General features: G+C 38.1%; 1 protein-coding gene across 4 annotated transcripts; it reads right to left on the minus strand.

Annotated features, from left to right (window-relative positions):
* Positions 1–1,688: 1,688 nt before the first annotated feature.
* Positions 1,689–23,201, minus strand: LOC149797998 (uncharacterized). 4 transcript variants are annotated; one of them, XM_089963066.1, is made up of 6 exons: positions 23,049–23,201; positions 15,798–15,918; positions 12,779–12,989; positions 11,427–11,528; positions 4,865–4,966; positions 1,689–2,751 (listed from the first exon to the last, which is right to left on the minus strand). In XM_089963066.1, the coding sequence occupies exons 2-6, from the start codon at positions 15,860–15,862 to the stop codon at positions 2,470–2,472; spliced, it is 762 nt and encodes a 253-aa protein (XP_089819192.1). In that variant the 5' UTR covers positions 15,863–15,918; positions 23,049–23,201; the 3' UTR covers positions 1,689–2,469. The 4 variants fall into 4 exon arrangements, with proteins under 4 accessions (XP_089819192.1, XP_089819191.1, XP_089819194.1 ...); XM_089963065.1 differs by lacking the exon at positions 23,049–23,201 and adding an exon at positions 22,811–23,042; XM_089963068.1 differs by lacking the exon at positions 23,049–23,201 and adding an exon at positions 21,640–21,786.
* Positions 23,202–23,616: the final 415 nt, after the last annotated feature.

A 23,616-nucleotide genomic window follows, 5' to 3' on the forward strand; every position in this document is an offset into this window, starting at 1 on the left:
GAAGGCATAGATGTTTTACAATAAAGCCGAGTATATAATATACTCATTCATGCGCGCGCTGGGGATGCCTCGTCCAAAACGAGTTGCACAAAGTAAATATTAAAATGTAATTGAAGGCTTCATATTGAATTTCAATGTTGATGTGAATTTTGCCTAAGGCAGTGCATGTCAATAAATTATTGGATCTCGAGTGGTCTAAAGCGCTCTCCGTTCTGGATCACTGCCATCTCACCGCTGTCTTTGTGGGTTCGAATCTCCAGCTCGGCTAACGCTGGTACATGAGAAAGCTTGCCAGTAGCTTCTCGTGGGTCGGTGGTTCTTCCCGGGGTTTTCCAGGGTTCTTCCTCTATGATTTATACTGGCCGCCATGTATAGCCTATACTGTACTGAAAAATGGCGTTAAACCCTGCAACAACAAAAACAGGGGTCCCAAGTGACCAAGTGGTCTAAAGCGCTCTCCGCTAACCTGAGATATCACATAAAATGGCGACGATTCAAAAAGAAACATACAAGTGTATCAGGTAAAACTATCTAAAGAAAACTGGCTTGGTTGTGTCGGTTTTAACGGCCCTTTTAACACACTAAGGACTACGTCATGTTGAGAAAAACGGAGTCAAGTGGCCCATCCAAGGCCACACCAAGGCAGCCGATTCAGGTTGGCCTGGGCGGGAGTCCAACTCACTACCTTTGGATAACGAGACTGACACTCTACCAAATGAGCTACCGTTTCTACCTGTTTATAAGAGTCAAAATATTTGTACTTATTTATAATAATAATAATAATAATAATAACAATAACAATAATAATAATAATAATGAAGACTTTGTATAGCGCCTAATCTTTAGAGGCTCTAAGCGCTTTACAACATTAGACAACACCTATAGCATAAAAAACATATATAATGATATTATTCATAAAGAAAAGTACCATGAAATTAAAAAACATAAAAACATGCTGTAAATATTTAAGGTAGGGAACATTATTAGGTCTTTAAGTTTGTTCTTACAGTCGCAATATGTGAGCTTTAAGAGCACTCTTGAATGGGATCACTGTGTATTTGTGTCTAAGTTCAGTGGGCAATTCATTCCACGTTGCCGGGTCCTGGTATGCAAAAGAACGTTGTCCAAATGACTTCATTTTCGTAGTGGGAATAATCATTGTCAGAAGAGGAGTGTACCATACTAGTTATGGTAGTAAATTTCATGTATGTGAATGTGTGTGTGTGTGTGTGATTATAATTCATAACGCAGCTTTTACAATTTTTCAGTCATATCGCTGCGATGTCTGCAGTGAAGCAGTTTATGGTGATGTCTAGCACTAGGGCATCATGTAGCAGATAAGTGGCGTCATGTCCCACTCAATCACATTATTCTGACACCAGGGCGGCCAGTCCTCACTAACCTCTTAATGCTGAGCGCCTAGAGAGGCAGCTGCTAGCACCATTTTTTTTATAAGTCTTTGGTATGACTCAGCCGGGGTTCAAACCCGCGACCTCAGCAAATTGTATAACACATATATCTCCATAGGTATCTCAGTGACTATATCATTATGCATAGTAGTTTTTTTAATACCGCATATCTACATCCAGTTCATAGAATAGTGAAACAAAAGAAATATTAAATTCAAATATTAATCTACCACATCAATCTATCCATCCATATAATTGATTCACCCATATAGTAACCACTAATATTTATAACTGCGTTTATTATTTCATGTACACTCACATAAAAATGCAAGCATTTACATTAGAGTCCAACAAAAAACGTAGGTAAAATGTTAGAACACTGCACAATATGATTATTATTAAGCAACTGTCAAAATGGCAACTCAGCTTCTAATTAATATAGTTTAATCATGTGATAATGCACACAAGCTAGCATGTGTTTCCCGTTGAAATATTTAATTTGGAGATGCAGGCAGTTCTCCAGGTCTTTAATAAATATAAATTCAACATAACCTCGACCTCACAAGGTCAAGAAAAGGAATAAACTTTTTGTCAATATGTTGGACACTCTGTCATGTATTTCAATGTTTCTAGCTAAAAAAAATGAATGAAATATGAATATCGATAACCGTCATTTTTAATTTCACGTATCTCTTACTGCGCATGTCAAAAATAGTTTAAGACAAAGTTAGCTTACTGTGACATCCGTTAATGTATTTTGGAAAGGAAAAAAAGTGAAAAGAGAGAGCATCCTAGATATATCATACAAGGGAATCTTCGAATTGTTAGTGTGGTTAACCTCATTTCTAGTGAAATGTACAATTTATTAACCTTGTGCTTAATTAGGGCACTTCCACTGGTTGTTTAGTTGTGAAGAAAACCTCTGCACGTGTAGCCATGCCTTCGTCTGCTAAGCATTATTCTTAATGGATCCCACCGGAAGTGAAAACGATTCTATATGCTGAGAAAATGACTTTTGCGTGTATCATATGACTAATTGGTGGAATTGTAAATGAAGCTATCATGTCACCGTAACAACTATCCCTTTGGCAAAAACATGCCCGCCATCGTGTGACGTTACAGCAGGCCAGATCGTCCAATCCACAGTCTTGCCACCTTTTGATTTAACATGGAAATAGTCTGATTTTAGATTATCTCCCTTGGGCAGCCAAAAAATGGTCATGGGTGGATCCTGAACACTCATTAGCCACACTAAGGCGATTGTCACTTGCACAAAAATGCTGACATCATCGTTATAATGCTGAACGTCGAAAATTCCAGGAATGCGCTCTTTAATGAATTTCTGCAAATATAAAAAGACAAGTACGCAAAATATTTTATATTAACGAATATGAATACATGGATGAAAGTTTGATTTTGCCTGTGTACAAGATTGAAAACTGGAAATGTGCTAAAAAAATGTGCCCCCCCCCCCAATATTTTCTTTGCAATGTTTGAATTTCTTGAAAAACTGACTGAAACACAAAATTAATAAAGCATAAAACTATAGGTTACTGTTAAAAAATTTCTACGAGAGCGTTTTACCAAGATGCATCCACTCACAAAGCTGTATCACACTCAGGCAGCAGTAGGCTGTAAAAAGTGAAATGAGAAACTTAATCATGGCCATATAAATTTGTAATATAGGCCGCGAGGACTTGCATTTGGAGATTGGGTGTTCAACTAAACGAGAGCCGTTCTCATACACTCAATTGACCCGGCTGCAAAACTGTATGCTAAACTGAAGTAATTATTAAACACAACCATGGCATGACTGACGGGTCTTTGGTTCAAATGACAGAGGGACGGGGCGACAACAATATACTCCTTCCACATTTGCAGCGCGGCCTAACAAAGAGAAGCAACAGTCCAATGTATCTCAAACGAGACACTAAACTACAACGGTACTATCTGAAGATGGATATGTCATATGTGAACTATGTGGATCACCTTTTTTTAGAAGGATATCGTGCCATATATAAAATTCATGGATCACTATCTGTAGACTGATACAGTGCTATAAATAAAAAACGTAGATCACTATTTGTAGATTGATATCATGCCATATATAAAATACGTGGATCACTATTTGTAGGTTGATACAATGCTATATATAAAATACGTGGATCACTATTTGTAGATTGATATCATGCCATATATAAAATACGTGGATCACTGTTTGTTGATTGATATCATGGCATATATAAAATACGTGGAACACTATTTGTAGATTCATATCATGTCACATATAAAATACGTGGATCGCTATTTGTAGATGGATATCGTGCTATAAATAAAATACGTAGATCACTATTTGGAGATTGATATCATGCCATATATAAATTACGTGGATCACTATTTGTAGATTGTTGTTGTTGTTGTTTTAGGGTTTAACGCCATTTTTCAGCACACGATAGGCTATACATGGCGGCCAGTATTAATGGTGGAGGAAGAACCCGGGAAAACCCCGGAAAGAACCACCGACCCACGAGAAACTACTGGCAAGCTTTCTCACATACCCACATAGGCTGAATCCGAGACTCGAACCCACGCAGACAGAGGTGAGATGGCAGTGATCTGTAACGGAGAACGCTTTAGACCACTCGGCCACTCAGGGCCCCATTTGTAGATTGATATCATGCCATATATAAAATACGTGGATCACTATTTGTAGATGGATATAATGCTATAAATGAAATATGTGGAGAAGAAATGATCTTAAAATTTTGAAATATACTAAAACTCTGAACTCCGTGCACTTTTAGCTATAAATATCCAACCAACAATTGGCGACACCTACACCTGTCAATTGCAACGCTAGCGTGGGATTTCAATCAATACCAATACATTCTCTCTCTCTCTCTCTCTCTCTCTCTCTCTCTCTCTCTCTCTCTCTCTCTCTCTCGTGAGACTGGTATTATATATATATATATATATATATATATATATATATATACATACATACATGTACATAAATGTTTCTATATCATGCTTTCTCTCCAGGTCAATATGTCAGTCATTGGTATCAGGAGTAGATAAGACAGTGCTGGAGTGTGCTGATATCAATCGTTGTTAAGACCCGTTGCTTCAGCCCTCATTTATCATTCCCTTCATATATTTATGAGTATATGAACATATAATGTGTCTGCTAAAAAAAGTAATAGATTTGCTCCATACAAATATGCTAAATATGCTAAAGCTCACCCAAATAACCTAATGGACCACACAAATAACCTCATACTCAAAACAAATAACCTAATGTTCAATACAAATAACTTAATGCTCATACATAAACGTAATGCTTATACAAATAACTTAATGCTCATACATAAACGTAATGCTTATACAAATGACTTAATGCTCCATACAAATAACCTAAATCCTCCAAAAAACTACTGCAAACCCTTGCAGATTACCTCCTGGACAGCTGGTATGGATGCGGCCGCATTCAGACATCTATAACTGATAACATGCTGAACTCCTTGCTTCAGAGACGGTTCATTCTGGATAGCATTTAGCTGCAATTAAACGGGTTATTGTATTTTGTTATAAATCCAACATGATCTCTGCTGACCGTCAAAGATACGATGTCCTTAATCCCCCCCACCACCACCCGATTACAGGATATAATTCTAAATCAAGGTCAATATAGCCTTTAAGAAGCATGTCCGTGATGTATTGTGCACATTTTGCTAGTACTCGTTTCTTTTCGGGATCGTACAAGTGTTGAGTTTCAAACGATTGGTCGAACACGAGAGACAATTTTTAATTTGCGGGCAACACCTAGGATACCAAATTCTTCACTCTGATGGTACGAAAATTGTTGTAACTTAAATAAAAAAACTGAAAAAAGTTATAAATAGGTGATACATACACGCACGCACTCACACACGCTAACATACATACATACATACGTACATACATACCTACCTACCTACCTGCATGCATACACACACACACACACACATACATACATACATACATACATACATACGTACGTACGTACGTACGTACATACATACCTAAATTCTACCTACCTACCTACCTACATGCATGCATACACACACACACACACATACATACATACATACATACATACATACATACATACATACATACATACATACATACATACATACGTACGTACATACATACCTACCTACCTACATGCATGCACACACACACACACACACACACACACACACACACACACACACACACACATACATACATACATACATACATACATACATACATATATACATACATACATATTGATACTGGGTCTTAATGTCCACTACCGACGACTCTGTCAGACTATTTTACATCTTCTAATGCCCAAAAAATGCCAGGATGCTAAACACAGTGCTCTGTCGATAATGCCGAAGCTAGTTTGTGGTAGCTTAAGATGACGGTATAATAACAAGGGCTCGTATCATTACTTACAATTTAACTATCAGACATGCATATAATAATACAAAGGAGGACACTTCTTTCTTGCGCGACCTATTTAATAAGCAGTCTGATATTTCAAGCTACATTTAAGGTAGTGTAATAAATTTGGTACCGATGTGTAGCTCAGGCATTCGACTTTGTATGCATATCCAAAGTTTGGCTTACTATCATAACTTTAACGAACACCAGGCCATTTTCCCCACGCTACCACTCTAGAATGACTGTCAGGTTATCATGACCGAAATACAGCATGCATATTGGTATAATAGACAATAAATCAAAATGACAATGCTGAATCAGCCAGTTCGTCCAATACAAAGGACGATATTTATCCCAGCGTATTTCTACAGATACATGTCGGATGCAGGCAATTATGTGAAAAGCTTAACTTGCCTAAACATGACAATCGATTTCCCTTGTGATACCGATAAGATCTAAATAAGAATTACCTCTTAAAATATCAAAGCCAACAAACTTCTTACTTTAAATAAGAAAATTACATGTTATCAGCGAGGGCACATTGGAGACAGACAGCATTAAACAGCCAACGAACGTGGGTTTTGAATATCGTAGCGGTAAAGCGCTAGCTTTACAAAAACTGTTGTCCCGATTTCGATTCACGGTTCAGACGTGTGAGAAGATAAGTGGCTGTTCACCTAAGGTCAGTGGTTCCCTCTTTCATGACTAATTTTTAAAGAATAAGGGTATGTTCAAATTTAAACACAAGCCTTATCGAATGACCGAAAAAATAAATACGTTTAAATCAATAGAAAATACTACAGATTTTTAATGTGTATATTTTGTTCGGCAGAAAACAAAACTGTCGTTGACCTTGCTACCATACAGACAAATAAACAATGCGAAACAAAGAACAAAAACGGAACAAAAAAAACCCCATAAATGCTTATAATATTGAAACTGTTTCTTTTATTCATGTCGTAAATTCAGGCACGAATGATAGTTTTATTTACTTTGCCGAGACAGACCACACATAGCAATTACATCTGCGGCTCCAGCGACAAAAATCGTCCTTCTTGTGGTACAAAATTCAAAACCCTAAACCACAGGATCAGATATAATAAACGAATTCCAGGAAATGGTGACGTCTGCCTTTCTTTGAAAGCAGGGAAGCATACTTTTGTGGATAAGACAATGTTGATATAGCAAATGAGTTAAATTATATTTATAAAGAAAAAAACTACTTATGACGTTACACACTGTTAATCGAACTTTTGTGAGCTCTCATCAATATGAAGTTGCAAATAAAATATGATGCAACATGAGGCGGGATAACTCTAAACGGTGTCATATGGAGCTGCTGGTTAAATTCTGTTAAAGTTATATTCGATACAATGCTGCGTGTAATTTTTTGGGCTGTTGTTGCCGTCGTTGTCAAATGAAAATCCAGGAACAAGTAAGGATATTCATCAGGTGTGTATGGTACGACAATCGTGGGCCAAATTCCGCTGAATCGTAATTCAGATCGAACAATGAATACTCAAAACAATCCAAGGTATCATCATCACAAGTTCCTCATCAAATCTGATAGACTAGGAACGAATTTGACAATCATAGGCCATAACTCCGCTAAAGATGATATTGTGTGCTGAAAATGTACGTAAGCAATAGTGACAATCAGAATCAGTCGAAATCTCAGTAATATCAAGCTACCTACGAAATTTGTTTAAAATCAAGGGGCCACACTTCTGTTACATGATATTCAATACTCACAACTTAATTTAGCTGAAGCAGGATCAGCCGAAGCATGATCAATAATCAAGCTGCATTCTAAACTTGGCGGATATCCACTTAAGGACAATATGAGTTAGTGTGCAGAATAAAAAGTGAATGGGTTCGACAACCTGGGGCTACAAGTCCGCTAAATAATGACGTCAAAAGCTGATAATCAAAATAATCCGATGTACTATCAATATCAAGATGTGTAATTACTTTGATTGAACACCAGTCCTAACGGAGTTGTTGTGGAAATAATATGTGGGTATAACCATAAATCTGGGGTTATAATTCCGCTAGATGATGCTGTGAAACATTGACAATCAAACTATAATGAGGCCACAGCAATATCAAGCGGCTTATAAAACGTAGATAAAATTCAATAATACTCAAGCTGCTTACAAAATCTGACTGAAATTCAATAAAATAAGGGAATTACTATCAAAATACGATAAGTTATACCTCCCTCATTGAATTAGAAGAGAACTGATAATCGACAACAGCCATGTACTCGTAAAACTCATGCTGTACACCAACTTTCTGGGTGAAACTCAATGATGCTTAAGAGAGTTATCGTGCGAAGAAGAACGCTTGCGGACCAGGCATTCAGGGGCTATAACTCTGTTCAACGGTCACGGATAACGCTGATAATTAAATTCATCCAAGGTGTCATGAAATCAAGTCGCATAACAATTAGCCAGTGATATTCAAAAGTGTGATTTAATAATGCGGAAACAAAATTGAGATGGATTGAAAATCAGGGGCTTTAACTCCAAAAATCGATGACGTTGAAAGCCAACAATCGAACTCATCCAAATTTTTTTTTCTCAATATCCAGTTCCATACCAGATCTGTTCGATATACAGAGATAATTGAGGACATTAATCTACTTAAACAAAAGATGATGTATCTGACAATAAGGGATGATGAATGATGACGCAGAATCCTGACAATGGAACTCAGTCCATGCCTCATCGATATCAAGATGCATATCAATTCGGCTGATATTCAATCATAGTCAGTGTAATTTAATGTGTGGCAAGAAAAATGTAGGTAGGGGCCTTAACTCTGTAAATGGATAAAGCAGAAGGACAAAACTTGAACCCAGGCAAGGTGTCATCAATATCAAGACACGTACTAAATTTCCATCAAGTAAAACTTTAGTGACATACATACATTTCAAGTGTCATAATTCTTCTATCCAATATCGGGCTTTAGAGCACAAGTGTGTGTGTGTGTGTGTGTGAGTGTGAGTGTGTGTGTGTGTGTGTGTGTGTGAGTGTGATTTGGATTTTTAACGTAGCTTTGACAATTTTTCAATCATATCGCTACGACGTCTACATTGTGGCAGTTTATAGTGATGTCTAGCACGGGCATAATGCAGCAGACATGTAGCACTCAGTCACATTATCCTGACACCAGGCAGACCACTCCTAACACTAACCTCTTAATGCTGAGCGCCTATCGAGGCAGCTGTTAGTACCATTTTATAAGTCTTTGGTATGACTCGGCCTTGGTTCGATCCCGCAACCTCCGCGCATACGAGGCGGACGCTCTATCCAGATCTCAAGTCAGAGACTGATGCTTAAAACTTAAGCTTAAAAAAGCAAAAACAAAACAAAAACCAAACAAAAAAAAAACCCAACAACAACAAAACAACAAACAAAACAGGATCAGAAAGCATAAATACGTGAAGGGTGATACGACCAAGCCGCGTTTAATAATCCTCAATCTATGCACTAGCTGAGTATGGTTAACTCTGGAGATTATTGACCAAAGCGTCTCAATGACTTTAACCTTACTCAGGAACAAAGGTTAGAACTTTAATTACCTAGACCTATGACCTTTTGACTCAATATATATAGGGTCTTACCTTGTCGCATGTGCAAGTCATTTATAAATGATGGGTAACAGAGGGTGTAGAACATAATCACTGTTCAGGGGTCATTTTTCTTCTTCCTGTCACAGTGATCTTGGTCGTTGATCATTATATCCCAATACCAGGATTCTTCCTTGCCCCACGTGCGAGCAGTCCTCGCAGTTTGGTAACTGCAGAAGGTGGACAAATCATTTATTGTGCGAAAGCGGAGTCGGTAACAAACAGATGGACAAACGAACATTAAAATGAAGATCTATTATTTGTTATATTATTATTTCTTAAATATCTTGCTGCCAATGATTGTCTTATGTTTTGTTTTTTTGGGTAGAACAACGCGCATTTCGCAAGACAATTGTTTCGGTGCAGCTTGAATTCTGAACTTCTTAACGACGATCGCTGAACATCAACATAAAATTAAACAGCATTGGGGCTTATATTCTCTAGTGTTTGCTCATCGACTACTAAATATTGAGCTAAATTCTACAGTTTCATTGTTGGTAGTGATGGCATAATAACGAAATTAGAACATTCGGAATTTCAATATGTTTCGACGAGTGGTAAAAATGGCGTAAATAAATTACTTCTGTGAAATGAAAGAAACAGTTTGTTAAATGACATTTTGACAGAATATGTTTATCCTAGCATTTACACTTGCGTATCCAATCCCTCGACCTAGATTTCGCTTGATAACTCAATGGACATCTTGATATAGTGTACATCTGGGAACTTAAATGGTCATCATGTTAAATTTATGACCATTCTATATAGTTCTACAATGCATATATGCAGGTTAATCTTATGTGTTAAGATCAATAAAACATACGGTGTAAATAAATTCATTCACAAGAGGTTCAGACGTGTTTTTCATTATTTCATTGCCAGATACGTTGACAGAAATTTGAATTTTTAAAATAAATTCAATTTTTAAAATAAAATCAATGCAACGAAAAGGAGAATGCTGTCTGGAATTGTACGTTTAAAAAGGATTAAAACCGAAAATTCTTCTCCATTATTAAGTTTTATGTACTGCAGCGTTATGACAGAAGAAGAATGAAAATGAAGAATATTATTCCTGCAACGTGTAGGTCTGCTCATGCGCACTGGAAGCCATCTGTGGCAACGCTGTTCCAGTTTTTGTGGTGTAGCTTTCTATTGCACGCCTCTAAAATTATATCCAATTGCCATTTCTGAATTGCCCTGTTTTGGAAATGCCCATCCCAAAATCACTACAAAGAGGTAAATAAATTGGTTAGGTCATTGATGGGGGTTGCTTCAGTAGAGTGTGTGTGTGCGTGTGTGTACGTGTGTGTATGTTTGCCAATGCTGATGATTTTTATGTCCATGCAAATTAAATTCATTATAAAGTATTTAAGTATGTGGATAAAGTTTGATACTGATTGATATCGCCACAATGGGTACACAAGATATAGCTTTCCCTGCTTTCAGTTTGTTATCGCTAAATTCTAGTCTTAGGTCGCATGTCTTCTTAAAAATTTGTTTTTACAATCTATTGCAAAATAACACAAATGTCCATGAATTTGTTATGGCTTCAAGTAACTTGTTATGGCTTCAAGTAAGCCCCCAGCCCATCCCCATCCTCGCGCCTTAGTATACTCTTGTACCCCGTTTCAGAGCCTTTTTATTTTCGTCCATTCGCCGTCACACGCTATAGAGAGATAATACAAACATTTAAGAGCTAAGTCCCTTCCCCATCCCCGCGCCTTAGTATAGTCTTGTAGTCTGTTTTTAAGGCCATTGTCTTTTTCGCTATTGGCCGTCATACGCTATTGCAAGGTAACACAAATATCCATGAGTTTGCCATGGTTACACCTAAGCGATTTAGTATACCCTTACACTCATTTCAGGGCCTTTGTCTCCTTTTGTATTTGTCGTCACACATACAGTATTACCTTGGCGTTGTTTCCATATGGGTCAAGCATTATCCTCTCCATGTGATGTCGAAGACTTGTCAACTGGCGCTGAGCCACTTCCTGGCAAAATTCATTCCCTACCTACGAGAAAAACAAAGTATGTACGACGACTATTTTCGCTATATTCTCAATCAGTCTTCACAAAAATCTCGCGAAATTATTATAAAAGGATATATGAAACTATTTCATGTTTTCGTTCATTTTTATTGATATAACAGACTGATAATGGCAAACGTCCGAATGAGAACTGATAGAGTTTAAGACACCACGGAAACATCGTACAACTGAAATCGCGAAACAGTTGCATCATGAAAATAAGCCGTTAATGACTATACACTAAGCATCTTCGGAGAGGAACCTCGTGTTAAACCTATTTAGCAACATCTGCTGCAAATAAAACGCTTTGCATTCGTCAATACATTATTTTATTAGAGGGAAATGTTCAAGTAAGAAGTCTTCGGAGTCAATTATTTCTTTCATCTGTCTGAGGGAAATGTAACCGCAAATTTGGCAAATATTTCGATGATTTTACGACTTTAATGGGTTAGCCGTTAGCGAACATAGACAACGAATCAGTCTTCTAAGCTGAAAGAGTTAATTTTATGAACCTCTAATATTCGACGATAATAGTCTGTCTGATAGGTTCCGGCAGCTAATTACAGATTTATTACAGCACTTCAATTCTGGTGATGGGATTTTGTTTAGTGCATGAGAAAAAACATATCCACATCTAAAAAATAAATGCCATCCCAAACATACAAAACATATTTATGCACATGTAAGAAACAGATAAAACATGATGAAATGTTGTGGTTTTTGTTATAGGGTTTAACGCCATTTTTCAGCACAAGATAGGCTATACATGGCGGTCAGTATAATTGATGCAGGAAGAACCCGGGGAAAACCCCGTAAAGAACCACCGACCCACAAGACGTTACTGGCAAGTTTTCTCACATATCCAAATTGGCCGAGCCCGAGACTGGAATCCACGCAGACAGAGGTGAGATGGCAGTGATCCGTAACGGTGAGCGTTTAAGACCACTCGGCCACTCGAGGTCCCCATAATGAAATGTATGTATGTGTGTATGTATGTATGTATGTATGTATGTATGTATGTATGTATGTATGTATATGTTATGTTATGCTATGTTATGTTATGTTATGTATGTATGTGTGTATGTATGTATGTATCTAGGTAGGTAGGTAGGATGTTAAGTAGGTAGATAGATAGGTATGTATGTATGTATGTATGTATGTATGTATGTATGTATGTATGTATGGAAGGATGAATGGGTTAGACGAGGCCGTGTATATTTATGAATAATACATACCCTGACAATACGCATGAGACGGTAGATTATTTCGTCCCTGTTCCATATATGTTTTAGTGAAGTGTAAGCTGACTGCCATTCCTTGTCGTACACATGCGCGAAGCGACGCGCAATTCCTTCCGGGGTCGAAATGTCTCCAGTATCAAAAGTGACATGTCCCCCGAATGATGAAAGCTCTGCCATCTTTTCTGCACTGGGCGACGAACGAATCCTTCAAAGTACAAAAAAATAATTAAAAAAATAAAAAAAATAAAAAAAAATAGAACAAATGCGTAAGGTCATTTTCCGAAAACTACCATGGGATCAGTTTAAACATGACGGAAGGTGCTCAACATTTTAAAACAAGCTGTTTGCAAAATGATAACATTTCAAATAAATTGGAACATGTAAAAAAAAAAAAAAAAAAAAAAATCAGCAATCGAGTTGGGCTGAAGCTCCACTGTCCCGCTCATAGGCCTCAGTTGAACAAATGTTGAACTCTAAAAACGGTTCTTTGCATTGAAGAGAATACTGGATATTTAGCATTCGATTAGTATCCAACCACAAATACATTGGCATCATCCTAAATACACCGATTAATTTTCAAGTCTGAAGTAACATGAAAGCTTGCTTGCAGTCAATGAATAAATTGGGTTGCTGCAATGCATCGAGGCGTGCAAGTTGTCAGAGAAGATTACAAGCTATATTTGTCTCAGTCTTTTATATGTCTCAATATTCTCATCTGGTGCCCAGCCTTAGAAGAAGTAAAGTGAGTGTGTGTGTGTGTGTGTGTGTATGTGTGTGTGATTTGGATTTGTATCTCAGCTTTAACAATTTTTCAGTCATATCGCTACGATGTCTGCAGCGTGACAGTTTATAGCGATGTCTAGCACTGGGGCATCATGCCGCAGATATGTAGCATCATGTCCCATCCAGTCACATTATCCTAACACCAGGCCAACCAATCATAAAACTAACCTCTTAATGTTGAGCGTCAAGTGAGACAGCTGTTAGTAACATTTTTATACGACTTTGGTACGACTTGGACGGAGTTTGAACCCGCGACCTCCCGCATCCGAGGTAGAATCTCTAACCACTAGGGCACCTTAACGGTCGAGAAGTAAAGATGCAAAATAGAGAAAGCTAGTATACATGACGGAATGGATTCTTCATGTTGGCTCTATTTGTTTACATATGATGTCTTAGATACACGTCTATGCCAACCTGGTCGACTGCCTCTATGTGTCCATCTGAAAGGCACTTTACTCACATATTTGTCGGCGTAATACAGCCAATAATGCGTTTAGAAAAAAATAAGTTAATGCCATCAAAAGAACTATATCAACTATGTTCGAATCGGCATTGAACACGGTTTAGATTTAGTACACGAGACAAGACACCAACGAATTATATTTCTCATCAGTTTTAAGAGCTCTGATAAAACGGCCCGTGAAATTACTCACGCACACTTACAAGTACACACGGGTATAACAACGATAAATTGATTGTATTAGCCGTCATACGCATCAGTCTTTGGCATTTACGCATAAAGTAACCCGCCCATTTCGGAAATCAGAGATACATTATCGCCATCTGAAGTCAATTAGGAAACCAGCACGTCTACGATATAAAAATTGTTTACTCCAAAATTAGAACGTTGCACCTCAGATAAATATCCGCTGACTTTTTGCACATTTCACAAGTTAAGGGTTTAAATTGTTGCACAACTTATTTGTAATGGATGTCGTCTGCTATACAAAAAGGTATAAAGTACTTTGTAATACAAAAGGAGCATAGGAATACAAAATGTACGAACCCAGATATCGACAGAAATGTTGTTCGTTATCATTTTTATGACTGATTGCCCAATGAATAACAAGCACACCATTGCTACAAAACAGATTAGTTTCCAAATTAATGTGTAGTATTCGATCGTTTCAGTAATTGGTTTCCTACATAGACGGAGATAACTTTAAAGTAAAAGGCAAATCTGTATTATTTGGCCTGTTGTGTACCAGAGAGTCCACCTGAGATGCAGGAGGTCGTGGGTTCGATCCCCGGCCGAGTCATACCAAAGACTTACAAAAATTGTACTTACAGCTGCCTCGCTAGGCCCTCAGCATTAAGAGGTTAGTGTTAGGACTGGTCGGCTTGGTGTCAGGATAATGTAACTGGGTGGGACATCATGCTACATGTCTGCGGCATGATGCCCCAGTGCTAGACATCACTATAAACTGCCACACTGCAGATATCGTAGCGATATGACTGAACAACTGTTAAAGTTACGTTAAAAATCCAAATCACACACACACACACACACACACACACACACTGTACCTGAGAATACATAATTTATTGATTGCAGGTGTGAATGAAATTTCTTGTTACAGAGATTTTAAATGCGCGAGGACGACTATATACACATATTAATACATTGAGTAAACCGAATATTTGTTCCATACTTAATTGTTAAAGAATGACGCACTTAACCAGATTCGACCCCTTTCGTTTTCTTCCTCATTTTCCCACTTCTACCTCCGTTATCCCGCTATCGCCAACAGCTAGAACGTGTGTGTTGGAGTGAGGGAATGCAGTGGTAAGGTTCGACAGTTTTTACACCTATGGGCACATTTGTATACCAATCCTAAACGAACACTATGTACAAGGGTTTCCTTTGTTAAATGATTTGCAGACTATATACAACTAATGTAGGCACTCATCACGACTCATACTGATGCAGCCGTACATGCAAAGAATGCAACATAACTTCAATTTTTTATATATAAAAAAGTCACTTGTGTGACAAACATAAACTGGATGAGTCCGCGATGACGACTATTTTGGAAAGACGTGCATAAATTCTGTTGTAATAGCAAATACCTTTCGTGTTCTCTTTTTGGCTAAAATAATATATACATTCACGGAGCAAGCTCTTTCATGTTGTCTATCATAAGCATTATAGAAATAAAAAGCCAGCAGTAAATAAATTAGTAAATAAATAAATAAATAAATGAATACATAAATATACAAAATATCCTACCTGTCGAGGGTTTTGCGCAGATCATTGGCTGACAAATGGTTTCCGGTTCTCGCAGTTTTATCCATATCTATACTACACTTGCCTCAGAAGCTAAACCAGTTCAAGAGGGCTGAGGGTGTATCTGTAAGCGAAGAGAATAACAAGCATCATGTGCAGAACTCGACTCGGTCTAAGATATCGATCGGAATACTTGTACAATCTGTCCAGTAACGGCTTTCGAATCACAATAACCAGTGCCTTTGGTATAATGACTGTTTCTTTATAATGTTTCCGATTTTAAAATAATACTTTTCTTCTTACAAAGAAGAATGAATGAGACAAAATTAGCTGATATGAGTGGAAGGAGAAAAAAAAAGAAGGAAAAAATCGAGTAACATCATTCACTGTGAACAGTGTGGAATACAAATCCAGCAAGATCATTCACTGTGAACAGTGTTGGTTTGGAAAGATAAGATCGATGCAGAAATGCACTGCATATATATATATATATATATATATATATATATATATATATATATATATATATATATATATATATATCATATGCATATGTCTTTTTGTGTTTAAAAATATAATCACGTTAAGTTGATCTGAAGCATTTTCGTTTTGTCTGATTTTGTATAGATCAGCAAAAATGCAACTACTCACACAGACATGTACACACAAACACACACGAATTGTAAAACAAATGTTTAAATGTTCGGGCCTTGATAAAGGCAAACCTCTACAACAAATTAAACGTAGTTAAATATTTTGATTTGTGCATAACACAGTCTTCACATTTCCTGAACAAAGGGATTTTTTTTCTCTCAAAAATCTGCAAGTTGTGCCTAGTGTAGATCACAGTCAACTGGTACTCCTCGTCCGAAAAACTCAGCAACCCCACCAGTTGCCTCGCCCTTTTTTCAAGCTACTCCTTAAAAAAGCAATATCAAGAATATACCGTCCAAAGGAAATATACTTACTTTTGCAATTTTAGTCCCTGTCCAACCTTCCTGTTACCCAGTCTCACCCATGGGGAGCAGATTCGGGCGTGGTTAGAATTCTTAAACGGTAACGCACTTAACTAATCGTTCCACAATATCCAAGGTAAGCAGTCCACGTGGACAGGACATACTTGTGGGCAAGGCAAGCAAGGCGGTGGCCTTTGGCCCCGCACTCCAATTGTCAAAAAAACAACGACACATTAGGTACACTACAGTAACTCCATCGGCCTTGCGTCGCTTCTAAGCATTGCGCCTTGCGCTTAGCTAACGTGGCAAAACTTGTTTGAGAAGTTGCGTAATAATACACTCAATCGAAACACCATATTGACGGATAAAATTGTCGTTACGTTCACTTTTTTTTTTTACCAAACTGGTGTGTGTGTGTGTGATCTGGATTTTTAACGTAGTTTAAAATTTATTTTAGTCATATCGCTACGATATCTGCAGGTGGCAGTTTATAGTGATATCTAGTACCACAGTGCCGTGTTCCGTACGATTATTAGACCCTAACGCATATTTACTGCAGGGTAGAAACAGGGTAGAATGGGCTACTTCCGCCTGATGGATTCCTATAGAAGGGGTTTGTAACCGTAATGGTGACATAAAGGTTAAGTCGCCGGATTGGATTAATGCGATGGTCGTGCTAAAGTTATGCGTTGGTACGTTACTGTCGTTTGAATGGATATGTGTAATTTTTCAGTTTTCTTGTGATTCTAAAGTGATAAAAGACGCGTGAGAAAGGTCGAATCGAGCGGAGGGTACGGGGCACGCTCGCACTCCTTGTGTTAATTTATAGTACCGATAAGGTGATTTCATGTTGTCAGAGATTTCGTCGTACTTTACTGATAAAACGTCAGATTCCTGTGCTAATACTGAGGCATTATGCCGCATACATGTAGCATGATGTCCCACCCAGACACATCATCCTGACACCGGACCGACTAGTCCTAAACACTAACATCTTAATGCTAAGCGTCAAGCGAGGCAGCTGTTAGTACCATTTATATAAGTCTTTGGTATGACTCGGCCGGAGTTCGAACCCGAGACCTTCCGCATCCGAGACTGACGCTCTAACCACTAGACCACTGGGGCGGTCAAATAAAAAAGATGGGAGTAGACAAAAACAACTAAATACAATCATTGTCGCTTGAGAAATGTTCTTTATGACATAATCAGATTTCAAGATTTTATTTCAACTGAAGACACTCATACGGATGAATATGAAAGTATAAAAATGGATAACAAGTGGACAAAGTGCGAAAATGAACGGAGAAATTGATAACTGAACAGCAAAATTGTGTAGGTTTTGTTGTGGATAATATATCTTTTATAAGCGCCTGTGAGCTGTCGAGTATATAGGAGTGCTTAGGAGAAGGATGTTTATTCCAGGATAAATCGATGAGCATCTAATATTAATTGTGACACCAGTGAAAATGTCGATATAAATGTTAGTGTAGTAAAAGGCTACCGTGTAAAAACGCTTGTAACTCAGCTCCAACTTCAAATTACACAGACCAAGCTCTACCGACAAGCTATGCGCCGGTAGATTTGAGTCTATGTGTTTTTTTTTTTTAAAGGAGTAATCAGCAGAACAAACAAGATAGAACCTGGTATAATTCATTAAATTTCTTGCGATTAGTCGTCACAAAATACAGAAATCATTGATACACCCGCGCTTGACATTTGTACCTGTTCTCATTAATAACGAACTCTGGACCATTTCTCTTTAATATGGCGGGCTGAACTTGTTCCTCTTAGTCACCTTTGGGTCAGTGACTAAGCGTATCAAAATGCGAAGCCTATATACGAAAAAGTCTATGGACACGTGCGAACTATAGAGGCAACAATGTTAAAAACAGTATGCATTTGAGGAGTTTCTACACCTATAAGTTGTAAGGATTTATACAAGGGGTCTCAAACACGTGAGCCGCATACGGCCCGCCAAGCCGTATCCTGTGGCCCGCAAAATGATTGGCTTCACAAAACAGGGTGTCACTTTTAAGTTCTAACCAGCCATATATGCTGGGATGAAGCTAAGAGGTGTCAACAACGAGGTGTCATGAGAGATAACAAAGGTAGGTCATCGAAATTCCTCTCATGCGGCCCTCGGATGGTTTGGGTTTGAGACCCCTGATCAAGCTTCCTAAATGCCAGCTCAAAGTTTAAATTTTGTCACGAAGCACAAGGGGGGGGGGGGATGACGTCACAGTCACTCATGCGCCTTTGATTGGACGTCAATACACTGGCCACTACTAGATGATTGTTGTTGTTGTTGTTGTTATTGTAATGGGGTTTAACGCCATTTTTCAACACAAGATAGGTTAAACATGGCTGCTAGTATTAATGGTGCAGGAAGAACCCCGGAAAACACTGGAAAGAACCACCGACCCACGAGAAGCTACCGGCAAGCTTTCTCACATACCCACTTTAGTCGAGCCCGAGACTCGAACCCACGCAGACAGAGGTCAGATGGCAGTGATCCGTAACGGTGAGCGCTTAAGTCCACTCGGGGCCCCCTAGATGATTGTAAATGAACAAATAAAGGGCCTGGTTCGTACTAGATATTGTCTTGAAATATGTACAGACTTTGAAAAAATGATATGCATCTTGCGTTAAATTTCATTTAAAAAATAATTCGTATTTTTCATAAATGTTATAAATAATTGTGTATCCCTGACATTATGATTTTTTTTAAGTCCGTGTTTTGATTTACTCTGCAATACGACAATGCGATTGCGTCCAGAAAAGTTTTTCACTGAAGACAAATAAGAAAACGCCAACCAGATGCACACTGTTAGTAAATCCCAGTAGATGTATTTGTTGTAATAAATCCATTATATACCGAAGTTTTATTGCGAGCATGCATCTATCTATCTATCTCTCTCTCTCTCTCTCTCTCTCTCTCTCTCTCTATATATATATATATAGGGATTATGCTTATCCTAACATGCATGAATATCCAACTTTATATATATATATATATATATATATATATATATATATATATATATATATATATATATATATACATACTTAGAAATGCCCGACAGCATCGTGTTTATATATATATAAGTTTTCCGTCTCAAATACTGAAGCAAAGCGCATACCGAATTCGACCGATTGACCAAAATAAAATACAGCAATGCTTACCATTTTAAAAGAGGCAACTGTCAAAAGAATATTCTGTTCAAAATAATATTAATTTTGGAGACAGGGGATACCATCCCCGTGTTTTCATGACTTGCGATACGTCGGCCTATTAAGCGCACAGCTGTGAAAAGATGTAATGTTTATCCATCGGGCTATAGAAATGAAATGCATTACTTTGGACTGTTTCTGTCAGCAGTTCAGTCTAGTAATTAAATTAGGTCAGGTTTAAAATAGTTTTCCAAATTCAACGTAAAAATAACAATAAATGGCAATATATATTAAGCAAACTAAACCGGTCTTGTAAAAATGTTAGTTAAGTTCAACGTTTATAAAAAATAAGCTATTACATGGAAGAGAAACAACAATAAATAGAATGCAGTGTGTTTAGAACGTGTTGCTGATGGGGAAAAATTACTACAAAATTTAGAAACAGACTATAAGCCGGGAATGTTTTTCTTGAAGCCGAGAAAACTGAGAAGCAACGACTATATGGAATCGGGTCACAATTAATACTTCCAGTTCAGTATACACGAATGTAGTTCTAGTCTATTTTTAGAACATTTTTTCCTCTCTCATTTTGGTGGTGATAGAAGAATTTTATTTATGCATTTTTGGTAGAGATTTAAAGGTAACCGTTTATTCTTGATAATATGAGCTCAGGGTTGTGTGTATTTCGGCGACAGTGCACAGTGAGTAATAAGGCCTTGGTGATGATCCGGAAGTAAAATCTGTGTTCTGTTTACATGCTGCTATGTTGACAGTCCAGCATCTCAAAAAAGAGCAAGTCAGCCTTTGACAAGAACTTCACCGTGAAGTCATCTTTGAAGGTATTTTAGATTAACATATGATTTGCACTGATTGTCACACAGTGGAAAGGTCAGTACTGAGAAACAAATGTAGAGAACATATAGTAAAATTAATTGTGTTCTATGTCCATAAAGCTGCTCGAGCTCTGGTGGACCATTTAAAATCAGGCCGCGGGCCGCGGGTTGGACAGCACTGTTCTAGCGGCACGTTGGGTAGCAGACGATTTTGTACGTGTGGGGAACTTCTTGCAAAATTGGAAACTTGGATTAAAATTCAGTATTGTTTTAAGGTATATATTTCCATCTTTATATACTGTGTTTATTTGTATGGTTCTAAAAGGTACATAGTAAACAGGATTTTCTTTGTTACCAGTTCAAGAAGGTCATAGAGTGGGTGTTGATGTTGACATTTAGAAATCACATTTTCATATGCATTTCGAGTCGAAATGCGGGATATTTTTGTACACTTTATGAATATCACTTTCCTTAATTAAAGTACGATCGTTCTTTTTTGATACAAATGGATTTAAAACAAATAATGTTTACAGATATGACATCGTTGCGTAGAATTACCCGACGCACAGAATTAGTCGACATGATGGTACATGTATGACAGGTCAATTTTAAGCAACGATACGAGCCCCTGTGGCAAGGCCACCACCCATATATGCCATGCCGAGTGTAAACATAGGCCAATATTGTTTGTTATTTACGGTTCAGTTGAAGAAAATAATGCATAATGTAAACAATATTTTTTAGAGATGCAATGCAGTTTAATGGTTTTAAGATTCTGTACTTTAAATAAACATCAGATAAATGCTTCAAATATGAATGTGATCGGGGCCCCGGGGGGCTCAGTGGTCTAAGCCCGCTGGCCTTTCCAGATAATTGATATCTCACCTCTGTTCGCGTGGGTTCAAGTCTCCGACACCGCCAACGTAGATAAGTGAGAAAGGTTCCCGTGGGTGGTGGTTCTAACCGGCGTTTTCCCAGGTGTTTCCTCCACTAAATATACTGGCCGCCACATCTAACCTATCATGTGCTGACAAATGGCGTTAAACCCGTAACAAAACAGTGAATTTGAATCAGTACTGATACTATGCGCTAACGCTAAACACACAACCTGGTGACAGCCGGGCTATCCCCATTACTAAAACCAGAACCCAACGACGTCACCCCACTTAAAAACGGGTCAAGGGTAGGGAGCAACAAGTAAGGTAGAGAGAACGCTATTTGCAGCCATTGCAGTTACAACCCCCACTCTATTACAGTTTCTAGTTATGGTATCAGTAAGTAATTGTCAATCTCGAGTTTTCGCTGCAACGTCCCGCCTATTAATGACAGGAACAAGAAAAGAAAAACGAGCAGGATCACCTCATGTGAAGGAAAACGTACACTGTTAATATGATTGCTTTCAAATGGAGTGGGCATAGTAAGAAATATAACTCGTCGGTCACAAGGTAACATTGTACAGATAAGACAAATGTAAATGACGGTAGTAGTGAACAGGGACAGTCACGAAAATGTATCTACTAAATAGTAGATTTGCAAACCTGACGAATAGGAAGTACAGCTTGACATGTACATAGATCTAAATTCTGGATAGGAAGGGTCTAAGTGGGGCGGAGGGGAGGTAGGTATTGTACATATAATTCTAACAACTGTCCTTTCTCCACAGTGCATTTGAAAGCATGTGTCAAGCTCAGTGGTGTCACTAGGGTTTGTGTCACCCAGTGCGGTAACTCGTGGTGTCACCCCCATGGACCCCCTTATAGACAGTCATGTGTGGTAACTAATGGTTTTACCCCTATGGACCTCCTTCCTGCACAAAAATTTAAAAAAATTAGTCATTTTGGTGTCACCCCCTCAGATGGTGTCACCCGGCGCGGTCTGAACCCACGTACCACCCTCCCAGTGACGCCACTGTTCAAGCCAAGTTACATAAACGACCATTTTACTTTCCTCTGAAAATTGACCAGTGATTCTACATTCAAGGTCGTTGTACACACTTTATACACACATCTAAGTGTGCACATTTATAGACCAAAAAAATAAAATATTTTCAACTTACCTCAATGTAGATGGTGTTGGCGATCAGATCGAGTAAGTTTAGTGAATTTGATAACACGTATCTATAGTAGTTGGAGACTACGGCCTACATATATATATATATATATATATATATACGACTTCGTCAATATCCCCGTGACTGAAAAGATTACATTTACACCACTCAACAATCATGACTATCCGACACAGATACACAAGTGCATCTTATAGGCTGAGCGATAAAACGTTAATATGCGTACCCCCAAGTTACGTTGTTAACGAATACACTTGCTGTTGAATAATCGGTTCAATCCAGAGTGATTCGTCAGACGGAACGAATGACACATTATTTACCGGCAAAGTTCCTCTAGTTTAGTCTTCGTATGTTCACCATAGATAATATGCAACGAAGGGAAGATCTTGATTGAAAGATATCCACCGACAATTGCAGGCATGGGAACTTCCACTATGGCGCTGGCCGGATAAATAATTTTAAAAGCCAAACCCTATGATATAAATTAACGGATAAAACCATGGCACGGGACGGATTTATTTTGCTCACCCCTGGGCTACTAAAACCGGTTTGTTTAGTGGCGTGTTTATAAAAAAATTTGGATTCAATCTGATGTCGATGTGATATAAATCACAGTGAAAATTGAAATCGCATTCGGAGCCGATGTCCCTCCACCTCCCCCCCCCCCCCACCGGTCAATGCTGCAGTGGCGTAGTGGTTAGAGCGTCCGCTTCAAATTTGGGAGGTCGTAGGTGCAAAAGCACAGCATATAAAGAAGTTTGCACATCATATAAGTACAAATGCACATAATATAA

Source organism: Sinohyriopsis cumingii, chromosome 6, assembly GCF_028554795.1.
Source record: "Sinohyriopsis cumingii isolate HCF-2022 chromosome 6, ASM2855479v2, whole genome shotgun sequence".
NCBI lineage: Eukaryota > Metazoa > Mollusca > Bivalvia > Unionida > Unionidae > Sinohyriopsis > Sinohyriopsis cumingii.